Here is a 14,884-nt window from a genome sequence, read left to right on the forward strand (position 1 = left end):
TTCAAATTGACATTTCTTTTGACCCAGCAATAAAACTGCTATGAATTTAGCTTATAAATATATTCCAAGAATGATTTCCAAGTATATTTACAGGAATATAATAGGAAATGAATATATGGTAGTAGATTATGCAAGAGACTCCTATGTACCCATTAAATGGTATTAGAGAAAAACAAAAAGGTTCATATAATAAAATCTTCAAGTTATATTTTAAGTAGATGAAATGGGGAGACCATCCATGCAGCTGAAATTAAATATACACACACACATGAGTGTATGTATTTTGAAATATACTGTTTATGTACAGATGTATGAAGACCCACAGACATATTTCTGGAGAAATTCTTTGACAAATATGTACATGCCTACCTTCAAAAAGGAATACTGAGTGATATGGAGAAAAACTTTTTTTATTCTATATGCATATATGCCAGCACTGTGCAGAAGAATGCTCTGTGAAAATGGAAAGTCTCTGTATGAGCATTGTCCAATGTGATATACACTGGTTTCATCTGGATATTAAACATTTGAAATGTGGCTGTTCTGACTAAAAATGAATTTTTAAAATTTTATATGATTTTAATTAATTTAAAAATGAATTTAAGTAGCCATGTTGCATAGGTCAATATACTATATATATTTTCCAACATCTTTACTATACTGTTCTTAAAACTGTCAGTGACGGAAATTAAGAATAATATTTATATTCTTAATTATATTATATTTTATAAAATATCAATTAAATGTTTCTATTTAAGGGGTATATATAATTATGGTACATAGCCAAGGGTAAGAAAGAAGAAAGCCATAGAATTGTAAAAATAGTATTAAACTGAATGAGAGCTTATAAAAATAAATGCTTTTTTTCTAACAAAGAGAAATTACCATGTGAATATGTTTATTTTGCTTTAAAAAATAACATATAAGGGTATATATAAATATGTAAGGTTACTCATCTGTATGAATTGAATCTTTATTTATTATTTCTTTTATAAAGAATAGAATGTGTAGATGGAACATATCTCAACATATTAAAGGCCATTTATGAAAAACCCACAGCTAATGTCATACTCAAGGGTGAAAAGCTGAAAGCCTTTTCTCTAAAATCAGGAACAAGACAGGGTGCCCACACTCACCACTTCTATTTAACCTAGTATTGGAAGTTCTAGCTACAACAGTCAGACAAGAAAAAGAAATAAAAGTCATATAAATTGGAAGGAAAGGAATAAAATTGTTACTACTTGCAGATGACATGATTCTATATATAGAAAACCCTAATGTTTTCACAAAAAAATTTAGACCTAATAAATGAATTCACTAAGGTTACAGGATATAGAATAATATACAGAAATTGGCTGCATTTCTATACACTAATTATTACTTATCAGAAAGAGATAGCAAGAAAACAATCCCCTTGAAGATCACATTAAAAAGAATAAAATACAAACTTAACCAAGGAAGTGGAAGACCTATAGTATAAAACACTGATGAAGAAAACTGAAAATGATACAAAGAAAGGGAAAGGTATCCAAGACAGAAGACCAGAAGAATTAATATCATTATAATGGCCATTCTACACAAAGCAATCTACAGATTTAATAGAATCTCTATCCAAATACCAATGACATTTTTCACAGAAGTAGAACAAATAATCTTAAAATTATGGAATCCTTAAATTCTGTAACTACCAAAGACCTCAAAGCAATCTTGAAGAAAAAGAAGAAAACTGCAGGCATTAAGTTTCCTGACTTCAGACTATACCACAAAGCTACAGTAATCAAAATAGCATAGTACTGGTACAAAGAAACAGGCATATACATTAATGCAACAGAATACAGAACCTAGAAAATAAACCCACACACCATGGTCAATTCATCTACAACAAAGGAGGTAGGAATATGCAATGGAGAAAAGACAGTCTCTTCAGTAAGTGGTGCTGAGAAAATTGGACAGCTACATGTTTAAAAAATGAAATTAGAACATTTCCTCACACCATACACGAAAGAAAAATGAGTTAAAGACCCAAATGTAAGACTGGAAACTATAAAACTCCTAAAAGAAAACATAGGCAGAGCACTCTGACAGAAATTGCAGTGATATTTGGGGGGGAGGGGATCTGTCTCCTCAGGCAAAGGAAACAAAAGTAAAAATAAACAAGTGAGACCTAGTTAAACTTAATAGCTTTTGCACAGCAGATGAAAAGGCAACCTACTGAATGGGAGAAAATATTTGCAAGTGATATGACAGATAAGGGGTTAATATCCAAAATATATTTACTCTAAATTTGCCTTTACCAATGAGCCTTTTCCTTTTATAATGTTCATGTTTCTGGTTGTGGATTTTCTTTTTTCACTTAGAGTAGTCCCATTAACACTTCTTGGAAAGCTGGTTTGGTGGTACTAAACTCTTTTAACTTTGGCTTGTCTATAAAATTCTGATCTCTCCTTCAACTCTGAATGAAAGTGTTGCTGGCTAGAGTTTCTTTGGTTGTAGGTTTTTCACTTTCATCAATTTAAATATATTGTGCAACTCTTCTGGCTTGCAGAGTTTGTGCTGAAAAGTTAAGAGTTCCCTTGTATTTATTCTTTTCCCCTGCTGCTTTTTTTTTTTTTTTTTTTTAACGAAAGTACTGGGGATTGAACTCAGGATCTTGTGCAAGCTAAGCATGCAGTCTATCACTGAGTTATACGCTCCCCCACCCCTTGTTGCTTTTAATATTCATCTCCTTATCTTTAATTTTTGCTAGTTTAATTTCAATGTGTCTTGGTACGCTCCTCTTTGGGTTGACACTGTTTGGTACTCTCTGTGCTTCCTGGACCTGGATGTCTGTTTTCTTTTCCAGGTTAGGGAAGTTTTAAGCTAATTATGTCTTCAAATACATTCTTTGCCCCTTTCTCTATCTCTTCTCCTTCTAGGACCTCTAGAATGTCAATGTCACTATCCTTGATGTTGTCCCAGAGTTGGTTGGTTGGTTAGGTTTCCCGACCTTGGAGAAGTGGCCTTTTGTAGGACACAGCCTATGCATCTCAATAGCATATTCCCTTCTGGTCACCGGAGCTACATGCTCTAGAGGTGACCCCTATTTTGGCTGCATGGGTTCTTCTGTTGTGGTGGGCTGACTACTTTGGCAGTCTGGGAAGCGCAGCTGGCTCCTTGTTTGGTTGGTTGTCAGGCCCTGACTCTTGTGCAGAGGCTGCCAGCTATTGGTTGTTGGGGCCATGTCACGAGGTGGCTGGGTATAGAACCCCTACTTGGGGCTGGTGCTGGCTCACTGGTGGGCAGAGCTAGGTTCTGAGGTGAATGGTTTTGGGGCTGGGATTCTTGGATCTAGTGTTGGCCTGCTGGTAAGTCAAGCCAGTTCCTGACATGGCTGACTATAGGTTCTGGGGTGTCCCAAAGCTGGGGTGCTAGCTCGCTAGTGAGTGGGGCTACATAATGAGACAACTGGCTGAGGAGTCCAAGGTATCTCAGATCTTGTGTTGGCCCCTGAAGGGAGGGCCAGGGTCCAGAAGGTCCTGTGGCTAGACCTGGCTGTCTGATGGGCAAAGAAAGGTCCTGGGGTCTCTGGATGCAGGGCCCTGGGTGTCCCAAAGCTGATATCAGCACACTGGTGGGTGGGGTTGGATCCTGAGGCTGCTGGCTGAGTTGCCCAAAGTGTCCCAAATCAGGTGTTGGCCTGCTGGTGGGCAGAGACAGAGACCAGGGGTTCAAAGGGCTGGTGCTGGTCTGCTGGTGTATTGACTGTGTCTTGAAAAGGCAAGCTGTGAGGCTGTGGTGTTCCTGGGTCTGGTGTCTGCCCACTGGTGGGCGGAACTGGGGTCCAAAAAATTCCCAGGGCTGGTGCTCACCCACCAGTGGGGTAAAGCCAGGTCCTGAAGCTAGTATCATCCTGCTGGCAGGCAGAGCTGGGTCCTAGGGTCTCTGGATGCAGGGTTCAGGTATCCCGGAGTTGGTGTCAGACCACTGTTGGGTAAGGCTGGTTCCAAGGCTAGAGCTAGCTGGTGGTAGGTGGGGCCAGGACCCAGGGGGATTTGGGGATGGTTTCTGCCCACTGGTAGATGGAGCTGGGTCCCAGAGTCTCTGGCTGCAGGGTCCTAGGGGTACTGGTTCTAGTGTCTGGGTACTGGTGTGTGGGTCTGAGACCAGGGCTGGGTCCAGAGCAGCTGTGGGCTCAGGGATCCTTAGGTAGCCTGTCTGCTGATGTGAGGGCTACGTTCCTGTCCAGCTAGTTGCTTGGCCTGAGGAGTCCCAGTACTGGTGCCTAAAGACTGCTGGGTGGGGGCAGGGCTGAGTCCCAAGGTTAGTAAGCTGGAGGGAGGTTTCCAAAATGTCCTTTGATAGCATCGGTGTCCACATGATAGCATGAGCTCCGCAAAATGGCTGCTGCCAGTGTCTGTGCCCCCAGGGTGAGCTGACGTTGCCTCTGTCTCTCTGGGAGACTCTCGAAAATCAGCAGGTAGGTCTGACCCATGGTCCTTTCAAATTACTGCTTCTGCCCTGGGTCCTTGAGGCTGTGAGAGTTTATGTGTGCCGTTTAAGAGTGGACTCTTTCCTACAGCTCTCTGCGTCTCCTGAAAGTAAGCCTCTCTGGCCTTCAAAGGGGACTTATCTTCTTGCTCCAGGACTCCCAGGCTGGGGAACTCAATGCGGTCCTCAGACCCTTTGCTCCTTGGGGAGAAGCTCTGCAGTTGTAATGATTCTCTTGTTTGTGGACTGCCCTTCCGGGGGATATGGGTCTTGAATTTACCATAATTCTGCTCCTTCTACTCATCTTGTTGTGGTTCCTTCTTTATGTCTTTATTTGTGGAAGATCTTTTCTTCTAGGTTCCAATCTCTATAGTTGCTCCATAAATTGTAATTTTGGCATGCCCATGAGATGAGATGAGCTCAGGGTCTTCCTACTCTGCCATCTTTGTATGCCTTGTCTGAGGACAGCGTTTTAACAAATAGATTTGCCATGATTATAGCCTGCATGTGGTACCACCTGGCTAGTCAGAAATCTGATAACCTTTCTTGATTTCAAATTTTAAGAGGTGAAATTTTGGTTGCCTTCATCCAACAATTGTTGGCTTGTGCCAGTGCATTTTTTTTCCCCCATAGTTCAGCTCTTTCTTCAAACATGAATTAGAAAGTAAGTTCCTTGATTTCATGGTGATACAAAGATTTTTATCTATCCCTGCATCCCAAATATTCAGCGGCAGAACAAGTGAAAATTCAACAAAGAAAAATTCTAAAGTAGTATGCAAATCAACTCATGCTATCTCTATGTATGATAATTCCAAAAATACTGCTTGGTTCCAGTCAAAACAAGCATTACGTAATGACCTATAAATAAATAGTTGGAGCAAAAAATGTGAAGGTAACATTTTCCTTGATATCATTCTGCTGCTATATATGAATTCCCTCTCTTTGTTTTAGGCTATTTTGTAGCATACCTTTTAAAGCCAGACACTCAGTTTCCCTTTCCATATTGGTGCATAAGCTCTTATTTTTTAATCTTAATAATGTTTAAGCATATGGCTTGGAATCATGTTTACAATCCCTCTCTAATCTCAAAAAGTGATTTGATAGAACTATTTATGACTGCTGGTGTTTTCTGCCAAGACCACTGGTGATATTCAAATTATTGACAGTGGAAAGGATACAGCTAATAGTTATGAAACATTTTCCTCATTATGACACTGTGAATGAGCTTTTGTTTGAAATAGTTCTGGTTTTATGAGATAACATTTCCAAACACTTAGAAATGATTAAGAGCAGTTTGGGGGCTAAAATCACTTTTTTTACATAATTCCTCTTCAAAAAGTTATATACCCTTTAATTTCCTCCTTCATTAGAAGTCCAATTATCTTCAATCCAAAAGAATGCCTTAAGACAATTATTTCAGGAAAATGATTTACTTTTGTTTTATTTTTGACAACCATGGCCAATATCATTGTTACTCATAGTGTCTGCTAACCATGATTACATAGCTTAAAGTGCCCACAATTCATATGTAAAATGTATATAAGCAGGGAAATGACAATGTGAGGTTATCTTAATTTTTAAAATAAATTGGCAGTCACATTTTAGCAAAATAAGTCTTATTAAACGATAGGCTATTCTGTTATCACATTTTAAATAATATTTTTTTCTCAATTGCCTGCTACAATTTTATTACAAAGCTTTTCATAGTGATCTAATCTAATTAATTATAATTAAAATATTGCTAATTGCTCAATAAAAATATACACATGAATACAATTTTTATGCTCTGATAAGATATTTTTTCCCCTAAGAAAATGGCCTAAGAGAGAAAGTATATCCAGACTTTAGTCTAGCATGAGCTTAAAAACACAACTGTGTTTAATAGTGCTTGTCTTGGAGTTAGGAGGAGAAAAGGATTAAATAAGTTCCTTTGAATTCAGCTGGAATCATGGCATGTATTTTTATTTACAGTTCTGAGTTAACTAGTTTCAAATATAAGCTGCATTCCAATCTTTATCCTCACGCCCTTCATTGAATTCTGACACATCTAGGACTTATAAATTGCTTGATTACCTGTATTGTGAGATAAATGTCTTTAGGGAGTTTGTGAATCGTAGACAATCAGTAAAGTAGAGTATTTGTTAAATATGACTCGGTGGTAATTAAGAGTCATGGCCAACACAGAGCAGAGTAGAACTAGATCTTGAAATGATTTTTAAAAGATTGAATATAAAAGCATAAAGATAAAATGGCATTAATCAACATATGAGAAGAACTACAATGAGATGGGGTTGGTGTGAAGTATGAAATACCAACAAAATAGAATAATAACCAAAAGCTTTTCTTTGTTTTGTTTCTTTTTTGAAGTATCGTAGAGACTAGGAAAGCAAAGAATAAATGCTGGAAAAAAAGTAGATAATTAGTGACCAGAGGAAAGACCTCATTAGCTTATGCAAGGAGATGATCAGTAAGGAACAGTCACACAACCAGACAGTCACAAACTGAGTGTCTATTCCTGAGTTACCTGCTTGACCACCAAAGGCCTATGCTCCTCATCAAAAATGTTACTTTATGATTGTTACTTTAGAAAAATGCATTTAATTTTAGTCTCCAAATGAGTCATAATGAAATTAATTCACTTTGACTTTAATCAGCAAATCATAGCATACCCTGTCATTAATACCCATTCCTGCTTTCTGCCTCCTGTCCTATCCCATATGGAGGGCTTCTCTTCTACTGATTTCAGCCTCTCTCAGTGATTCCTTAGCACTTTCTCTGGTATCCCTAAGACCATCTAATTAGGAAATAATAGATACTGCTCTATACTGTTTGTTCAACTTTTTCAGGAGGGTTAGCATGATCTCCTCCAAGGAAATCTGTATTCTTAGAAAATAGGCATTATGTCTTATATTTCTTTGGGATTCCTCAAGAATTATAAAGAGTTGTATTCAGAGGAGCTGTTCCCCTAATATCGGTGAAATAACTAATTCATTTAAAAACAAAAAAATGTCATTCAAAAAATGTTCATCAGCTGGTTGGTTTAATTTAGTCGAACAGATATATACGTACATAATCACTTCATGATTTCCATGAACATTTTTTTCTTATTAAATAAAAACACTTAACAACAGAAATTTTCAGTTCATCTCTCCTACCTGGCCATCCTGTAATTAACATGAAGATTAAATATTTATTCCAAATGTACAAGTAGGAATAATTACAAAAAGTATCTGATGATTTGCTTATCCTTTTAATTTGTGTAGGTCTTATGAGGCCTTATAATGTGTCTATTCATCATATGAACTCATCTAATAGGCAACACACTGAATTTCTGACATATAAAACAGTGATCACATAACTATGCACTATTTTTCAGTGGTGTTTGATAGCTAGATTTTGAACATCTGCAATAGCTAATTCATTGTCACTTAACAGGTTATCATAGTTAAATTTAACCTGAAGAGGACTGAATTTGTCACAAAGACAAAGTTCATATAAATTTGTACGAGCAAAATAAATACACTGTTATCTGAACATTTTGAGGCCAAACAGTGAAACTGGAGAAGGAAAATGACATTGATAGAATCCCAAATTATAAAATCAAAACACACCAACCTCAGCAAAAGGCCAGTTTTATAAAGCCTGCCTTTTGCTTGATCTGGAAAACCACAACAGAATTTGAAAGAAGTCAGAAAGAATGAAAAGTAAAGGGGGAGAAAAAGTTAGGATAACTGGGGTTAGATTAACATTTTTTTTAAAATCTTGGCATCTGTCTGGCTAAGCCTACACAGGAAACATTGGAATAAATATTCATTCCAAGGAAGTATTATTCTTAGAAACACATTTATTCATTTACTGAAAAGGATAAATGGGGAGAAAACAAAGCAGATGGTCACATGGGTATTTTCTACCGACAGATCAACTGATTCTAATGATATCTCAGCCCTAGCTTTTCACCTGAAAGGCTTTGCAAGTGCTGAAGCTGAGGACAAGACAGATATGTACGCAGAGAGAGCATTCTAAACAATACTGAAATGATTAAAGTAATTAATTATTCATTACTTACAAATGTTGTGTTTTCCAATAATAATGTAGTATCATTTGTTTCTATATTCAGTTTAATGACATGTCCATCCTCGCTTTTATACACCACATCTGTATCTGCAACAACAAAGATATTAACAATTGACAAACACATTGACGAGGTAATATTATGACTACAGAGGAGAAAATGTGCGTAATAAACAGACGCATTAGAACAATCACTGTTAGCCTTTAATAACCTGAACAGATTTCCATACTTGGCTCACGTTAATCCTCTTCACTGATCAGGAAGCCCGCCTAGCACATGGTCTATTATGCAGTGAAAACAGGGTTAGTGAGAGGGTTGCTCAGATTCTTGGTTTGACAAATGAAAATTAATTAAAATCCGGGCAATCGGCTGCCCATTCTGAGATGAGAAAGAAGGGTCAAAGAGAAGTGCCTCCAGTTTCCAAATAAGAAAGGAGAAAAAGAGACAAGTAAAGATTTCCAAGCCTCTATCTGAGTTATCCTTTAGGCATACTGAAAGATGATCCTCTACGATCTTTAAAATAAGGACTTTATCGCCCACAAATAAACTGGGTTATTTTTGTTATTAACTTTACCTGCTGTCCTTTCTAGTGATGTTAAACAGATAATAGGTCTACACACATAAGAAATATTTATTTTGACTTGTATTCCTTCCTCTCTTCTCTTTCCTTTCTATCCCATATTTACGAACGTAGCTCAACAGCAACGCTGGTCACCCGGGTTACTCATCTGATCTTGCCGGCTGACTCTGGTCTCCTGCCTTCCTGCTCTTGATTAATGCTTGCTTAATCAGTGGTCCTAGCTCAACTGGCACCTGTTACTTTTCTTCGTATTCTCAACTCTGGACCACTTCTTGATATGGATGGATATTCCCATCACAGATTAGCATAAATAGCATGCCTTAACAAATCAACCTTATAATATTTTCACAATAAATTAAGAGAAAGAGGACTTTCCCTTTCCACTGCACCAGGGAGATAAATGTAGCAAAAAGCCACTCAGTGAGTGGTTCTTCTCCCAGGGCACCAACACACTGCAGAAATCTAAATAGGAATGGAATTTGTGGGTTTAGGGAGAAAGAAGAGCCCTTTAGCACGAATAGCAATTTCTCTTCAATGGAAGAGATAAAATAACATCTAGCCTTATAATTTCATAGTAAGAAGAAACTCCAAGCAGGTGATGGATTATATTAAGGTGAAGAAAGGAAAATTAATTTTTATTTCTCTAAGACTCAAAGTAGAAGAAAGTGAAGCTTGTTTGAGAAAATAAAGACTACATTTAATATTTTTAAAGTAAATTTCATTGGACAATTATTTAGACTTGAAAAACATCTACAGAGATTTGAGATTTATAAATACCTTTAGATCTGCCCTCCTGCAAATATTAATATTAGACTTTCCATGTTGCATTAGTGGGAGAAACTTTTTTTTTAATTTAACCGTGACTCTCTAGGTTAACATTTAATACAGATTTCTGCACAAATTATTTTAAAAGCATCTAGTATCTGCTTTTATTAATTCGTTTTAATTTTTTTCTGGTCTTTACAATCTGGTCTTCTGGCTGTCATATTTATCCTACTTTACTGTTTGATTTATAGTCACTAGTGGAATCTCCCAGTTTTGAAACTGCTATTATTGCATTAATAAATTACCTACTGGAACCATATTTCAAAACTGTCACCTCATATTTTGTTTAATATTAGGTAATGAAATATGAGTGAATCAGATCAATGAGTAAAGTGCATTAATACAGGAAGATTAAGGTAGGTGTACTTGAAACATTCTTAAAACACTGTATTATGCATGTCTATACAGTACTTTGATTAAATACTTTTTCTTCCTTTTCAGCTCATTGAAAGTCAAGAGTCAATTATCCCGAACATAGATTCAATTCAATTAGTTTTTTTTCTTAATGAGAGGATGTGACAAGACAGAATCACTGTCTAGCCTCTCCATTTGATCTACAAAAATGTATTTTTAGTGTCTGCCTGCCCCACCTCCCCACAAATGATTTCTCCTGTCATTTCTGTCCAATTCCTTTTTCCATAATTTGCTAGCCAAAGGAAAGACGTAGTAATATCCTAGTTTAAATTCTTTCAGATAAAGGCAACCTTTTATTTTATACCTAGTCCACACAAAGCAGGCAGTAACATGCTTCACATTACAGTTCAGTTCTCAATTTGCTATTGAAACTGAGAACTGAGGCCTCTGTATCCACCCCAACTGTCAGGACCTAAATCTGTAAGATTTTACTTTTAATGCTTGCAAGTTCTTGTCCATGAGGAAAAGGCTTATAAATCAGTACAGAACTTTTTTTTTTCAGAAACTTGCTAAAAAATAATTTACCTGAGTCATAAGCTCCTAAAACTGAGCACATTTCTTAATTATCAAGCAACTGTTCACTTAAGATTCACTTCAAGATGCTTGCCTCCCTGTGTTCACCCATCCTAGACCATTACATTATGAAATGCACCCAGCTCTATAAACAGCCCCTCAGATTGAGAGACCTGTCTTAACAATTCAAGTCTAGATTCCCAGCCTATACATAACCTCACCCCCACCCAACTAACTCCTCCTTATGGACACTCTGAGACTGTCAAAGGTTGTTCTCCCTGACTGCGGTAGGTAATAAATTCTGCTTTGCCTAACAGGCTATTGTGGGTGTTGACAGTTGACAAAACTCACCTTTTATGAATATCAATATAAAGTCACTTTATTTTTTATGTTATTTATGAAATTATACATTTAATTTTGACATGATGATTCACGTTTAATGCTTCAAAATTAGATCTCTATTATCTATCATCTACCTGTGGAGAGGATTTTTGAAAAAGTGGAAAACAATCTTGGCAATTCAATTATTTGAAACATTTTAATCCAAATATGATTTTTGTTTAAAAAAATCTATTCTTAATGTATCTAAAATAAAAATTCTACAGCATCAATTTTTTTAATTCACAAACTGAAAAATTGAAAAAGAAACAGTAAAAGAAAATAATGAAATGATTATCACTGAAAATGCTCTAATAAATATAGGAAGGATTTGTTAAATATCAAGTTAAGATTTAATCATTAATTAAACATATCAATGGTAAATCTAGAATACCGAGCCAGTCATAACTGAAACACTGAAGGTCCTCAACCATCTCTCCTAAAACCCAGTAGACTAAAATTAGACTCCCTACATTTTTGGCTACATCCTCCCTCAAAGTGTGTATATTTATACACACTTAAGTTCATTACATCTTCTCTATTTCTTCATCTCCCATATTAATATTGTGCTTTATAGCATTTCACTTAGAATTTTGTTTGAGTTTTTTAAATGTTCTCTATGTCTCTACTTTTTTCCCAATCACACAGTCTAACATATTCTAAACAACACTTTGAATTCTCTTCTGCATTCTGAATACAATCGTGGCACTCAGATTACTCACTGTGTGACCACAACATATTTCCATAGTTATTAGCTCCTGATATCCTATAAAATCTTCCAGAGCATCCTTTGTTTACAACTGTCTCCTACTTCCCTCCCATTCTATTTTGCTTATGATACCCAGGAACAAAGGGCAAGGTCCTGCCCAGAGTTTTCACCTTTTTCAAAGTATTATTAGATTTTCAACACTTTTAAAAGTGCTCACTCAACCTCTTTTCTGAGATCCTATACCAGTCATTTAATATTTAATCATATAATTCCTTTCATATGATTTTACTTTTTTTTTATTTCATTGGATGTGTTTGTTTTGGGTTTTCAATTACTCTACACATTCAAGAAAGGCCCTATTTCTTGTCCCTTTCAGAAGTGAATGTATCCACACCCACACATCTTGCAGTCTACATTAACATGAATTTACTATTCCAAGTGCCTGCATTAATATGGCTTTAATATTTCAGAAAATCCTTGCCAGGAAGATGAGGTTGCAAATAATTTCGTCGTTTTTTTTCAGGGACTTTCTGAAAATCCATTTATTTGAAAAATAGGCTACTCAACTAATGCTCACTAAAGTAAATCTCTCTTTCTCAGAATAATACATAGCTCAAACAAATGGCTGTTTACTATTCAAGAACCTCTCCCAAACCCTCACCTCTGTAAATTCACCAATCCTAAGATCTTAAACACAAATTTCATCCAATACTAATCAATTCTACTTATTGAAAGACCTGTCAACATAGACCCCCAAAAGCTTCATGAACATCCCTCCTTTGCCATTCCTTTTGGGGAGTATGCTGCTTACTGTTGGTCAAGACAGCGATCTCCTTTACCAAAGTAAGCAACAAATTCCACTGTGCTTCATCACATTTAACAGGTTATTTGGGTGCTAATTTAGGGGAACCAGTATTCAGCAGTTTGTCACATCTGTAGTATATAATATGGCACCTATCGCATCGAAGGGGCTTAACTCTTTCTCTCTGCTACAACATTAAGTCTTTCCGCTACATTTATCATTCATATTTTATTTTTCCTCTTATAATTTTATTTAGAAATACATTTAGCACTACTGACAAAGACTCCCTTCTTGACCTAAATTTAATCAGGCTCCTCTGATCCCTCTTCACCACTAGACCTCCACCTTGGCCTGCCTTTAGCAAGAATCCTGATAAGTCAGTTTACTGATGACCCTTGATTTGTTCCATCTACTGTCCCTCACACTCTGCTTCTGGGCTATAAACCCCAGAGTATTTAGAGTTGACTTCATTCTCTTTTCCTCTATTGCAATGGTCTCTCCTTTATTGTAATAAGTTTTGAATGAAGTCTTCCTTACAATTTTAACGAGTGGAGGGAATAATTTTTCTTTAACACAACCTTACAAATCCAAATTTAGATAATCCACTTTCATTACGTTCATACTGATATCAAATTTAAATGGTGGATTATAGGTTGACATAAACTAATTAATACTGATTAAATCAATATAAATCAATATAATGGTACGTGTTAGTGATTCGATTAAGATATTAAATAAAATATTTGATAACATATTTAATATAGTTTTATATTTTATATATGTATATATATACAGAGAGAGAGTATGTATGTTAGTATGCTAGATCAGGGTTTGCAAACCCGGGCTATGGCTGTGGTAGATTTTGGTACACCACGTTTATTCATTTATTCATTTACATACTGTGTACTGGAGCAGCTTTTGCACAATAATGGCAAATTTTAGTAGCTGCAACACAGACTGTATGGTTCACAAGCCTAAAATATCCACTCTGTGGTTCTTTAAAGAAAAAGTCTGCTAACTTCTGTGTTGAACTATTGATCGTTTGCTTCATTCAAAGAACATATTTTTTACTTACCATATTTATAAATCTGAGTTTAGTCACCAATCACTGCAGTGTCACTAGAAGAATGTACTTTCGGGTCCCCAAAATACCTACATACTTGAAAGAATTTTTGTTCTCCAATCTGGCATAAGAAATATATTTACCTCAAAATGATTTGAGTTCCTGGGAAATAGGATAAAGATAAGTGTACAAAATAAATGCATTTTTCTAAAAAATAAGCAGGATAAAAGCCATCATCATTTAAAAGTTGTCATAATTCTAAGTAATCATCATTAATTCATACAGAAGTGTATCTTATGCATGGCACTTCCTGTGATAAAGAGCCCTTTCCAGGCTAGATAATGGAGCAGTTGATGGCCACTCAACTAAATGATGTTTTTTTGATTTGCAGCTAAATTGTGAATAGCAGTAATTTTCATATGATTATTTCATTCTTTTGATTATTTTCAAAAAAGTACACATAAGAGAAAAACAAACACCACTCTCCAGACTTTCAAATATCTCTTCCAACCAAAAGGTTTGTTTGCACAGCAGTAGCGTAAGTACCTACTTGTAACTGGTTCTTAACTTTCTTCAGTTAAAACCTTCAAAATCACTAGAGCTTTACCAAAGCTTTTTTAACTTCAGACTCAACTATCTCTGCTTGAGTGGTCTGGTCTACTGAAGTCAGTGAACAAAGGGAAAACATTCACGTGTTCTCTTCACTGAGCATCTCATGTGAAATGAGCATAAATGTTGGTTGTGTTTCTATGATCATAAAGGTCTAGAAGTCTACACTGGCACCTGAAAAGAATAGAGCTTATTTTAAGGAAAAATGTGAACTGAAAAATGTAAAGAAAAAATAAGAGGCTGGGAAAATATCTAAATCATTCCTCTGTCTAATTTTGTTTTTGTTTTAGTCAGCCACTAACTTGTCTCCATTTTACCTCATTCTGTAAAGATTAAACTGGGCTGATCTCAGTCTTCAAATGTACATTTGGAGGATGGCAGGTCACCAGTAATCCTTTGCAAGAAAAGAGTTTTCATATTACGGGATCCCATTCCTGTAAGGCGCCTCACTA

The 14,884-nt window shown here is 36.1% G+C and overlaps 1 protein-coding gene across 1 annotated transcript in view; it reads right to left on the minus strand.

Annotated features, from left to right (window-relative positions):
• The window catches only part of DPP10 (dipeptidyl peptidase like 10), a 558,453-nt gene that overhangs the window by 270,945 nt on the left and 272,624 nt on the right, over positions 1-14,884 (minus strand). Inside the window, exon 4 of the mRNA XM_032479324.1 lies at positions 8,534-8,628. Within this exon, the coding sequence (XP_032335215.1) occupies positions 8,534-8,628 (95 nt within the window). The remainder of the gene's footprint in view (positions 1-8,533; positions 8,629-14,884) is intronic.

This window comes from Camelus ferus, chromosome 5 (genome assembly GCF_009834535.1).
Source record: "Camelus ferus isolate YT-003-E chromosome 5, BCGSAC_Cfer_1.0, whole genome shotgun sequence".
NCBI lineage: Eukaryota > Metazoa > Chordata > Mammalia > Artiodactyla > Camelidae > Camelus > Camelus ferus.